At 36.2% G+C, this 13,243-nt stretch overlaps 1 protein-coding gene across 5 annotated transcripts in view; it reads left to right on the top strand.

Moving 5' to 3' along the window:
• The window catches only part of Dpyd (dihydropyrimidine dehydrogenase), an 865,876-nt gene that overhangs the window by 199,776 nt on the left and 652,857 nt on the right, over positions 1-13,243 (top strand). For all 5 annotated transcript variants that reach the window (XR_005500378.2, XM_039103213.2, XM_039103214.2 and 2 more), the window contains exon 5: positions 261-422. Coding sequence is in view for 4 of the 5 variants with exons in the window: in XM_039103213.2 (XP_038959141.1) it covers positions 261-422 (162 nt within the window). In the remaining variant the exon portion in view is untranslated. The remainder of the gene's footprint in view (positions 1-260; positions 423-13,243) is intronic.

The raw sequence follows: 13,243 nt of genomic DNA on the forward strand, positions 1-13,243 counted from the left end.
TTAAATGTTAAATTTCTGAAATTCAACAAGTAGTCTATTATTAATATACGGGTATAAGCTCTCCTGTGTGTGTGTGGTATCATTTTTGTTTGTGATTATGCAGATGCCAGTTGATGAACACCACCGTCGCATGTATATCTCATTTGCAATTCAACACCTTGACCTTTAATGTAGTTGCACCCCCCCAAAGAAATAATATACCATAATTGCGCACTTAAGGTACAGCGTGCCATAATACACATTTTCTTTTTTCTCTGTAGAACTACTATGGTGCAGCTAAGCTGATTTTTTCCGATAATCCTCTTGGTCTTACTTGCGGAATGGTTTGTCCAACATCTGACCTCTGTGTCGGAGGATGCAACTTACATGCTACTGAAGAGGGGCCAATTAATATTGGTGGACTGCAGCAGTTTGCTACCGAGGTATGTAACGTATACACTTTCATTTTTTCCCTCCTACTAGAAAGCCGGAAGCTCATAAAAAATTGAAGTCCTTAGTTATTTTGTTGATATCCACCATGTGTGTGTGTGTGTGTGTGTGTGTGTGTGTTGTGTGATACAAATGTGTTGTTTGAAATCAGTATATTTATATAAAACTTGGCTATAAGAATGAAAGTTTATAAAACCATATATCAAATTAGTTGTAATCCCAGCAGGTTATTAAAATAACGTAGAACGAAAATATCTAAATTGGATGATCTAGAAATAGAATTTGTTCATTAACTTTACATTGAAGTGTAGCATGGAGACCCTATTAGGAGAAAAGGCTATATTCTTTAACTGATAATTTCCCCTGGAACTCGCTTTGATCTTTATGCCTAGAAATATATTTCAGCACTACTTCCTACTATTCTTTGAGTGATAGAGGTTGGGGAATTTTCAAAAAACCCTGAAATGGAATAATATTCTCTAACAACATTAAGAAGATAATTAGATTATGTGAGCTTATAGATTGAAAGCTACTCTGTTATTTGCACGGAAAAGGTTTAATGAAATGAAAGGTGGCTCTTTGTCATTTGTCACATAAAGTTTGGTACTGGCATTCTCTTTTATAAATCCTTTGTAAATGACTGATTCTCTGGGACATCCTATGCTCTCTGGGGCCTCCTGTTTGAAGTGAACTAGCAAGTCAATTCTCATGTATCATTTAAATGATCAGCTTATTGGGATGTTACAGTAAGATTTTTATAATCTTGAGGGACTAGTTGGCTGGAAGACTAAATTAAATGCCTGTCTATGCTGGACTTTTAGTTAATGACTTACCTCTCTGGTTGTGTCAACTTAAACACAATGTACTCTTTCCCTTTAGAGCCTTTCCCATAATATCCCTCAAGCTTAAGTCACTCTTTGCCTTTAGTAATAAATCAGTGTTATTCCCTTCCTGCTTTCTGACAGGTTAATTCTGTGGAAAGACCCCTGGGAATAAGAAAATGGAAACAATTTGAGGTTGTGAGTTGATGCAATAAATTCTTGGATTTAATTTCTTTTCTTATCAAATTAAAAACTGCATTAGGCTTACCTGAGCAGTGCAAGGTATAATCTCTACAACGTGCAAAAATCCTTAGTTGATGATGAAGATTCCCTCAGATTCCTCTCCACATTTCTTTGGGAAGTCCTTTCCTTTGTCATTAAGCCTGGGTGAGCTTGCACAAAATGATCCCAGCAAATGAAGAGCCATGCAGTATGTATATGAGCTGAACCTCCATTCCTAAACAAAATGGTTTGGTAGCAGTAATATGTCAGGGATCTGGACATGAATGTCATAGATGTACAGAAAATGGGGGAAAGAAATGAAAGATAGAAAAAAAGGAACAGAAGGAGATAGGAAGGTGGAAAGAAGGAGCAAATGAGGGAAAAGGAGGGTGGGAGATACAGAGGGAGAAAGATAGACAGATACACAGAGAGAGAATGTGAACAAATATATAAAAGAATCTCTACTCTTACTTGGCTTTAATAAGTTCCTAGTTCACAGAGTATTTATTTATAAGGATTTCTATATTGTCCTCCTTGTTATACAAAAGTCATCAGAAACTCAATACAAATCAAGTGTACATACATGCAGGATCCCTGTGAGCCCTACCTAATAAAGAATTGAGCTTGAACAAGGTGTGCCTATAAATTAGTCTCAACTAGATCAATAAAATTCTAAAAAGGTTGTGTCTTTGTACTTTATTTCATTCCATTTTTATAACTGTTGTTTCACAATCAAATAATAAATTAAAACACTGTGACGAGAACTGCATATAGGGTGTTCCCATTACTGTTTTCTACATTGACTAATTTTATAAAGTACTGTGTTACTTATGTCAAAGTGGGGTTTACTTAAGTACATGCACCTTTTGAGTTGTTACGAAATTACCAAAGCATGAGCTCTGTGGATACCAGTAAATTGCATGTGAAGGGCAAACGATTCTTCTTTTTTCCAATGACTAAACTATCGACATGAAATTTAACCAAAGTGGAACATGATGCAAATGATTTTATGTTTTGATTGATAAACAATGATTGATTTTGACCTTTTAAAAATACAAGTCAATATCTCTCTACCAAATTAAGCAAAGGTTAGGAAAGCAAACTAAATAGGAAAAAAGGGACTTTTTCAGAATTGTTTTTCCTGTAATTTATAAATGATTTTTTAAAATATCAACTCTCTAGTTGGCTGTTATTGACTGTGTGTGTATGTTCTGCTTCTTCATTTGTACATAGGTGGGTAATTTGGAAAAATAATATATCACATCTATCTAATCCTGCAGGAGGAGCAGGAAGATGACTTCTCTTGTGTGGCCCTATGTTTTTATTTCTCTTCAACTCTCTGCTATTATTTCATTTGCATTGTGATGACTTGACCTCTTTTAAGATACTTTTGGCCATTGGTATGATGAGAAAGCTAGAGAAGGGATTCTTATTCTATAGAAGGTGGATGGCTTCATAATAATCCTAGAATCCTTTAACAATATAGGTTCAATAAATATCTTGGCAACCCTGATTTAGTGCAGGAGTTATCAGTTTCAGGGAAGTTTACATATTCCTGTGTATAAACAATGTTTAAGAATGAGTTGAGTACATTATGGGTTAATAAAAGAATAACAACCAAAAACTATGCAATCTCTAAGTGTATAGAAACACAATAGCCCTCCAGGAAGCAAAAACTACAAATAATCGCTTAACTGATTGAGAGCTATACATCCAGTGGCATTCTGATACTGATAATTTCATGTTAGAAGATTTGCTTTACTAGTTTGGAAGGTAATTTGTCCACATTAATGGAAAGTGTAGATAGGGGAAAAGTCCAGACTTAGTGACTCTATGGAAATGCATTCATTTTTGTGGTATCCAGCTGTGAAATGCTGATAACTAGCAACATGTGCCATCTAGATATTTGGCTTCTTGAACATGAGACAATAACATATCAGTAATAGTCAGTATTAAAGAAATTCTGTAATGCAGTGTTGGATAGGAGTGAATAAGTCCTGAAATCACCCAGAGTTCATATTATCTCCCTTTGTTTATTGTAAATATTTTTATTGGATATTTTTTATTTACATTTTAAATGTTATTTCCTTTCCCTATTTCCCACCATTAGCCCCCATCCCATCCCCCCCTTTCTTCTATAAGAGTGTTCCCCCTCAACAACCACCCTCAATGAATGCTTCCCCTCCACCACCTGACATTCCCCTTCACTGGGGGGTGGGGGGTGCCAGTCTTGGCAAGACCAAGGGCTTCTCCTCCCATTGGTGCCCAACAAGGCCATCCTCTGCTACATATGCAGCTGGAGCCATGGATCTGTCCATGTGTACTCTTTGGGTGGTGGTTTAGTCCCTGGGAGCTCTGGTTGGATGGTGTTTTTCTTATGGGGTTGCAAGCCCCTTCAGCTTCTTCAATCCTCTCTCTAATTCCTCCAATGGGAACCCTGTTCTCAGTTCAATGGTTTGCTGCTAACATTCACCTCTGTATTTGTCATGCTCTGGCTGAGCCTCTCAGGAGATAGCTATATCAGGCTGCTGTCAGCATGCACTTCATGGCTTCATAGGTACTATCTAGTTTTGGTGGAGATATATATATATATATATATATATATATATATATATATATATATGTGTGTGTGTATATATACATATATATATACACACACACACACACACACACACACACATATATATATATATATATATATATATATATATATATATCCACAGGCGGTATACATACCTAGTAGAAGACTCCTTGAAAATGATTTCTACAACTGTATACCCATCAAGTCCCACCAGTGGTTTGAATTCTTTCGAGTGTTTTGCAGCCTCTCATTTACCTTAGATAATATTGCTAGTTCATGACCACAGGCTTTATAGCAATGCAGGTTTGTAGTTCCAGGGTCAACAAGCACTTAAAGAGCCTGGTGGATCAGGATACAGTCTCACCTGTGTAGTCATCTCACCTCACCGCTCCCTCATCTTCTGTGATGGAGATAACAATTACATGAAAATTAAAAGAGGCTCTGTAAGACCAACATACAAGTTCAAGGCATTTTCCTTTCAGGTGTATATTATTTAAAAGCTTCCCTATAAAATGTGGAAGAGTCATTCCATAATCAAGCAGAATCTAGCCTTTGTAGGGCTTGGGAAAATACAATTCTAGCTTCCTTACCTTAAAAATTACACAAACTTTTCCTATAAAATTTCAGAAAGGAGACTTTGGGGTGGAGAGATGACTCAGATGTGCCTTGTGCAGTACAGGGTGACAAACATCTGGTTTTTCTATAGTATTATTTTCACCTTAAAGCCTGAGGTGTGACTTTGTGGTAGCTGAGTAATTTCATGTAAAACTTTAGCATACTGATGATTTAGTTTGGTAAAGTAATCAATAAAACATACTAGTTTATGGATCTAATTTAAACTAAAGTAATTTTTTTTTGTTCTAGGACTTTCAGTTATGTTGTTCTTAGTGTAGACTCTCTCCAGTTTCTGTATGAGGGCACTCAGTGCTATGAATTTTCCTCTTAGCAATGCTTTTATTGTGTCATATAGGTTTGGGTCTTTTGGGTCTTTATTTTCTTTGAATTCTAAAAAGTCTTTAATTTCTTTCTTTATTTCTTTGTGACCAAGTTATCACTGTGTAGAGAGTTCTTCAGTTTCCATGGTTATGTGGGTTTTCTGTTGCTTTTGTTGTTATTGAAGTCTAGCCTCAGTCTGTGGTGTTCTATATAGGATGCATGGTATTATTTCAATCTTCTTGTATCTGTTGAGGCTTGCTTTGTGACTGATTATGTGGTCATTTTTGGATAAGGTAGGACATAGTCAAACTCAGGACAGAAATCAATCAAATATAAACAAATAGAAGGAAACAAATAATCAACAAAACCAAAGCTTGTACTTTGAAAAAAATCAACAAGATAGATAGACCTCTAGCCAAACTAAAGGACCCAGAGACCGATTCCAAATTAAGAAAATCAGAAATGAAAAGGGAGACATAACAACCGGAACTGAGAAAATTCAAATTATCATCAGATTCGACTACAAAACCCAATACTCAAGAAAGCTGGAAAATCCAGATGAAATAAGTGATTTTCTAGAAAGGTACCATGTATCAAAGTTAAACCAAGAGCAGGTAAACTATGTAAACAGGCCCATATCTCCTAAGGAAATAAAAGAACTCATTAAACACCTCTCCCTCCCCACACACACAAAAGCTCAAGGCCAGATGGCTTTAGTTAATAATTCTACCAGTCCTTCAAGAAGAGCTAATACTAATTCTTCTCAAACTCTTCTATTAAACATAAACAGAAGGAACACTACCTAATTCATTCTATAAAACTGCAATCACTCTGATACCTAAACCAGAGAGACCCAAGAAAGAAGGAGAACTTCAGACCAATTTCACTTATGAATATCGATGGAAAAATATTCAATAAAATTCTAGCAAACTGAATCCAAGAACATATCAAAATGACCATTCACCATTATCGATTAGGCTTCATTTTGGGGACTCAAAGTTGGTTCAATATATGAAAATTCATTAACATAATCCACTATATAAACAAACTCAAAGAAAAAAATCACACGATCCTCTCATTAGATGCTGAAAAAATATTTGGCAAAATACAACACTCCTTCATGTTAAAGGATAGTAGTGGAGATATCAGGAATTCAAGGCCCATATGTAAACATAATAAAAGCAATTTGCAGCAAACGAACAGCCATTATCAAATTAAATGGAGAGATACTTGGAGCAATCCCACTAAATAAAGATGTCAAGGCTGCCTATTCTCCCCATATCTATTTCATATAGTACTCAAAATTCTGGCCAGAGCAATAAGACAACAAAAGGAGATCAAAGGGATACAAATTGGCAAAGAGGTCAAGGTATCACTATTTGTAAATGATATGCTAGTATACATAAGCAACCCCCAAAATTCTACCAACTGCTGATAAACAACTTCAGCAAGGTCACCAGATATAAAATTAACTCAAAAAAATTACTAGCCTACCTTTATACAAATGATAAATAGGCTGAGAAGGAAAATGGGAAACAACACCTTTTACAATAGTTACAAATAATTTAAAATGTCTACAGTAACACTAACCAAACAAGTGAAACATTTGTATGACATGAACTTCACATCTCTTAAGAAAAAAATTGAAGCAGACCTCAGAAAAATACATAGATCTCCGATGCTCATGGATTGATAAGATTATCATAGTAAAAATGGTATCTTACTGAAAGCAATCTACAGATTCAATGCAATCCCCATCAAAATTCCAACACAATTTTTCAAAAACATGGAAAGAACAATTCTCAATTTCACATGGAAAACAAAACAAAACAAAACCAGAATAGTGAAAAATTCTTAATAAAAGAACTTCTGGGGGAATCACTTTCCTTGGCCTCAAGCTATATTACAAAGCAATAGTGATAAAAACTGCATGGTATTGATATAGAGACAGACAGGTTGGTCAATGGAATAGAACTGAAGACCCAGAAATAAAACCACCCACTTATGCACACTTAATTTTTGACAAAGAAGCCAAAAATATACAATGGAAACAAAGAAAGTATCTTCAATAGATGGTGCAGGTCTAATTGTTATTTAGTATGTAGAAAAATGAAAATAGATCAATATTTGTTGCCTTGCACAAAGCTTAAGTCCAAGTTTAACAAGGACCTCAACATAAAAGTAGATACACTGAGTTTTATAGAAGAGAAAGTGGGAAAGAGCCTAGAAAGCATTGGATGGTGGTAACTTCCTAAACAGAACTTTAATGGCTCAGGCTCTAAGATCAACAATTGATAAATGGGACTTCATGAAACTAAATAGCTTCTGTAAGGGAAAGGACATAATCAATAGGGAAATTTCATCTTGTTTTATTCAAATGTAAAATTGTACATTTGAATAAATGTACAATGGTAAAAATGTCAGAAACCACTCTGACATCCTACTAATTAAAAACCAGCAAAAGTAACAATCACATGCTACCTTATTATTATTTTATATAAGCACTGAATATATAATAGTTCATCTTTCAACCATTCTCTTCTGAAATTTCTAAGACTATTTCATTATTAGGATGCCTCTGTGGTCTGCTGCTACTGTTTGGTTAATAAGAACAAATAAAATAGTTGAGAAACAATTAGCATCTATTGAACATTTATGTGTATTTTCTTTACATACTCTCTTAGAGTGAAAAGACCATAGTGACTTACCTCAAGTTAGAATTAGTAAATAATTTTCTTCTTTTTATTGGTTATTTTATTTATTTACATTTCAAATGTTATCCTCCTTCCTGGTTTCCACTCCACAATCCCCCTATCTTATTACCCCTTCCTCTGCTTCTATGAGGGTGCTCCCCCATCCACCCTCCCACACATTTCTGCCTCACTGTCATAGCTTTCCCCTATACTAGGGCATCAAGCCTTCAGAGGACCAAAGGCCTCCCCTCCCACTGATGCCAGATAAGGCCATCCTCTTCTACATATGCAGCTGGAGCCATGAATCTCTCAATATGTATTCTTTGGTTGATGGTTTAGTCTCATAGGTTCTGGTTGGCTGATATTGGAAATCAGTCTGGCAGTACCCCAGAAAGTTGGACATAGTACTACCTAAGGACCCAGATATATCATTCCTGGGCATATATCCAAAAGGTACTCCAACACATAACAAGGACACATGGTCCACTATGTTCATAGCAGCCTCACTTATAATAGCCAAAATCTGGATACAACCCAGATGTCCCCGAGCAGAGGAATGGATACAGAAAATGTAGTACATTTATGCAATGGAGTGCTACTAAGCTATTAAAAATACTGACTTTATGAAATTTGCAGACAAATGAATGGAAATAGAAAATATCCTTGGTAAGTTAACTCAGTCACAAAAGAACACACATGGCATGTATTCACTGATAAGTGGATATTAGAAAATAAAAATCACAATATCCATGATACAACTCACAAACCATATGAAGCTCAAGAAGAAGGAAGACCAAAGTGTGGCTCCTTCAATCCTACTTAGAAGGGGGAACAAAATAACCACTAGAGGTAGATGATGGGAGGGACTTGGGAGGAAAAGAGGGGAGGAAGGGGAAAGGGGGGCAGGATCAGGTGTGGTCAGAGACAGGGAAGATGTACAGAGGGACAGGAAATTGAACAGAGGTGTGGAGCAATGGGAATGGGGAATGGGGTAGCCAACAGAAAGTTCCAGATGTCAGGAAAGCAAGAGGCTCCCAGGTCTCAACAGCAATGACATTAGCTGAAATGCCCAACAAAGGGGAAGAGAACCTGTAGAGACCATATCCAGAGGTTAGGCATGACCTCTAGTTGAGGAATGGGGCCACCCACCCATCTCCAAAATTTTAACCTAGAATTGCTCCTAAAGGAGATATAGGGATAAAGAGTAAAGCAGAGATGGAAGGAAAGGCCATCCAGAGACTGACCCACTTGGGGATCCATACCCATATGCAGACACCAAAACAGACACTATTGCTGATGCCAAGAGTGCTTGTTGACATGTAGATGTCTCCTAAGAGTCTCTACCAGAGCCTGACAAAAACAGATGCAAATGCTTGCAGCCAATCTTTGAACTAAGCACAGAGATTCCAATTGAAGAGTTCAGAGAAGGATTGAAGGAGGTGAAAGGGTTTGCAACCTCATAGGAAGAACAACAATATTAACCATCCAGACCTCCAGAGCTTCCAGGGACTAGTAACTATTTTTCATTTAAGGTAGTCTTACATTGTTCATTTATAGAGAGGTATATAATGACCGAAAAATTAAAAATTCTCTCCCAAATATGAAGAGGGTTTTGGGTAAGTCTCCCAGCTTTTTTCCACATGCCACCCTTTCCATTTCTAAAATTAAATTACTTTGTCCTCTGCTGTGAAACAGTAAAGTAGAGAATATTTCCCCATGTTTCTAATAGTAATTTGAAGTGATGGTCCAAAGGTATTTTACTGACAAGTGAACGGTTAGAAATAGAGTGAGTATACCAGGAAATGCATTTGAAAATGCTCCCCTGAAAGAATATTCGGTGTGAGATTTGTCCTTCCGTCTCACTGTGGTAGTGGTGTTTTCCTTTATAACTTACTGATATGTAGAAGTGATCATTGTAGCTCAAGAAGGTTGAAATTCATCAAAACCATCTTGACTGCCTATTTGAGGTAGCTCTTGTTCTTGCCTTTGAATTTAAGATTGGGAATAAAATCACTCGTAACTTTTTGGGCAAACAAGATTGTGTGTTATGCAATTAAGTGAAAAATATTCATAGAACATTTATCAAGGTGCTTAGAGACTATACTATGTAATCATGCTAGAAGTTCCTTAAAATGTTTTCTACAACATAGTTCTAGCTACAGTATTGTGTGTAGTGAAAGACTCTCAGTCTTCACAAAGACTAATCTATTGAGAGCCTTGGACTATCCTGTGGCAGTGTTGACAGTTAGTTTGATTATTAAAGGATACAACACATCAATATGTTGAATTAGTGATTTTATAAATGAATGGCTGGGAGCAGGTGAGGCCCATTTGAAGGAAAATTTCACTTGCAAAGTTAATCTTCCCCTGAGACCCTTTTATTTGAGGCCTCTTTGTATTCATGCGTTGAGCCACAATTTTCCACCACACATTCTACCTTCCAGGTTATTTTCTCCTAGTAGGCATGGGTAATGAGTGAAAAGAGGAAGGATTACTAATACAGCCTTGAAGAATACTTGATAAGGAAAGCTAATTGAAAAGTGACATAATTGTAAAATATTCTAAGTGCTACACTGATGTAGAAACAGAGATCTAGAGCTAGGACCATGTAATAGGACCAGAAAAAGAAATTCAGGTAAGAAAGTAAGGAAGAAGTCCACAGACATTGTGACTACTTATGCAGAAAATCTCTTTATCTGGAAGCACTTTGGTCCTGTCTAAATTTCCACTTAGCAGCTGACTGCAATAGATTCAGAGACCTGCAGCCAAACATTGGATGGAGTTTGGGGACTGATATGGAATCATAGGAGGAAAGGATGTAGACCCTGGAGGAGATCGGAACATCACAAGAAAACCAATAGAGTCAACTAACCTGAACCCTTGAGGCTCTTAGTATGTGAACAACCAAGAGAAGAGCACATACAAGCGGGACCTAGGTCCCCCTGCACATATGTAGCAAATGTGCAGTAAGGTCTTCATACGGGTTCTCCCACAACTGGAGATGGGGCTGACCCAAAAATTGCTGCCTGTCTATAAAATATGTCCCCTAACTGGGCTGCTTTGTTTGTCCTCAATGGGAGATTATATGCTATTCCAGCAGAGACCTGATGTACCAGGGATGGGGGATAAGCCAGAGGAGAACCAGCCTGTCAGAGGAAAAGGAGAGGAGAGATAGGGTAAAGTACTTTATACATGAGGGAGGAGTAGTGATCAGGATGTAAAGTGAATAAATTAATTAATGGAGAAAACCTTAAATGGCAATGTTAAAGAAGGCTTAAATAAAAGAAGAAAAACTTAGGTTTAATAAATAATTATGGTATGACTGGAGGATACAAGGTTAAATATGTAAAAGTCAACCTTTACTTTTATGCCAGTTTAAATAGTACAATGAGAAATTTTAGGTATACCATCATTTATATTAACATATATAGGCCTAAATCTGATCCTAACAATAAAAGATATATATGAGGAAAACTAAAATTTGGTGGCAGAAATAAGGGGTAAAATTATGGCTTGGCATAGACCCCTCTCATGCTAAGAAGACCAACTGTTATTTACAGGTCAGGTCTTCTCAGTCTTAGCCATAGGTTCAGTGTAATCCCAGGTGTTATACCATTTTGTTGATATGAAAAAACTAATTCTAGAGTTTATCTCCAAATGGGAAAGACCCATATGAGCTGACATAACATCGAAGAGCAATTTCTCATCCTTCTATACATCTGATCTCTATATCTCCATTAATGAAAGAGTATATTATTGAAAGAAGAGAAAAATCAGACATTTGGAACAGAGTAGAAAGATCAGACATCAACTCGCATGTATATATTCATATTATCTTTGACTAAAGTTCTAAAGTGATATTGTTGTAGAAGGAGCAGAGTTTTCAACAATGTATCCTCCAATCCTAGCACACATGGGCTGAAACCAAACAAAGGTGTTTGGACATGGACATGCCCTTCACAAACATTAATTTCATATGCATTTTGAGCCTACATGTGAATGAGGAAACTCATGATTTTGTACTATCATGAGGTAGAAAGTTCAGGAAACCTCGCTGTTGTTTATGACTTTTTTGATACAACATCAAAGATAGAATCTAAGAAAATTATTGAGAATTTGAAATTTTTCAGCATTGAAATTATTTGCTTGACAAGAACTTGAAAATATAAAGGCATACTACAATACAGTGGACATGTCTGATAAAGAGCTGTTAATGTAAAATAGAGCGTATTTCCTTAAAACTCACAAATTTGCCCAAAATATTTGCCACGGATCTTCTTGAGAGATATACTGCTGGGCAAGTGAGAGGAGAAATGGTAGTTCTCATTATACATCATCAGGGATACGAAGAAGGGTGCGACCTAATACCAGCACATTTATTGATCTGTTACCTTACTCTATTGAGTACCTTGAACTAGTTAGGTTGCAAACAACAGATTTTCCAGTGTTAGATCCTGGAAAGTCATAGATTAAGGTGCTCCTTTTATTTCTGATGAGAGTCTGTTTTTCTGATTCTTAGATGATGCTTTTCCTCTGTGTTTTACCATGTGGAAGGTGCTGTCTGTTTGTTTGTTTCTTTTTTACAAAGATTTTTCCAGTTCATCAAATTACCAATAACATTCTCCCTCTAGAACCCTTATCACCTAACCACATCCCTCAAACTCTGCTTTCTGACATTGTAAATTAGATTCCAACATCTTATTTTTGAATCCACATTTAGATTATGTGATACCAAAACACAAAATACAGAATACTAATACCACCAAATGCTGAGTGGACTTAGACCAACAGCAACACCTCTTCATTTCTCGTATAAGGTAACTTGACAGTTTCTCACAGGCTTGTGGAAAACCTATTGTTTTAATAAATTCGATTTGGAATAATTATATCTAGGTAGCTGCCTCTATGTTGTGACAATTGACTTTAAATATACTGTATCTATCTCAGAATGTAAACATTTGTTGTGTGACCAGTTTCCTTTTGAGACTGTTATGTATACTAGACTAATTCATGTAATTAACTAATTTATTCATTGTACTTTCGTACATGGTCATTTAATTAATTCATAGTGCTCTTCTGTGATTTTATTATCCCCATTTGAAGTTAATAGTTAGAGAATGAAAGATGTTAAAGGATTTCTTCAATACTTTGCACCATAAGAAATGCTACAAGGAGATTTGACCCAAGCAGTCTTATTATAGTACCAGACCACTTTAACGCTTTGTCCTAAGGGTGAAACACTACTGTAATGTAAAATGTACAAAGAGAGAGAAAAAAAAGGCAAAACAAAGCAGACAAGGATATTGTTCGTAAGTTAACATGCTGAGCAGGGCTGGGTGTTCCTTGTCAACTCAATACTGTATTGTAGGTCTTTGGATACATGTATCAGAGACTGACCATTTACATTCCGCATTCCTTTGGACCTGCTAAAGCCTCCAGCCCTGTGATAAATTCTAACAGATATTCCCAAAACATATTTGATCCAATATTTATAATTCATAGTTTTTAAAGTTTCATTCTTAAAAATTAAAATAAATATCCTTAAGCTAAAATTTCTACAC

This window comes from Rattus norvegicus, chromosome 2 (assembly GCF_036323735.1).
Source record: "Rattus norvegicus strain BN/NHsdMcwi chromosome 2, GRCr8, whole genome shotgun sequence".
In the NCBI taxonomy this organism is placed as follows: Eukaryota; Metazoa; Chordata; class Mammalia; order Rodentia; family Muridae; genus Rattus; species Rattus norvegicus.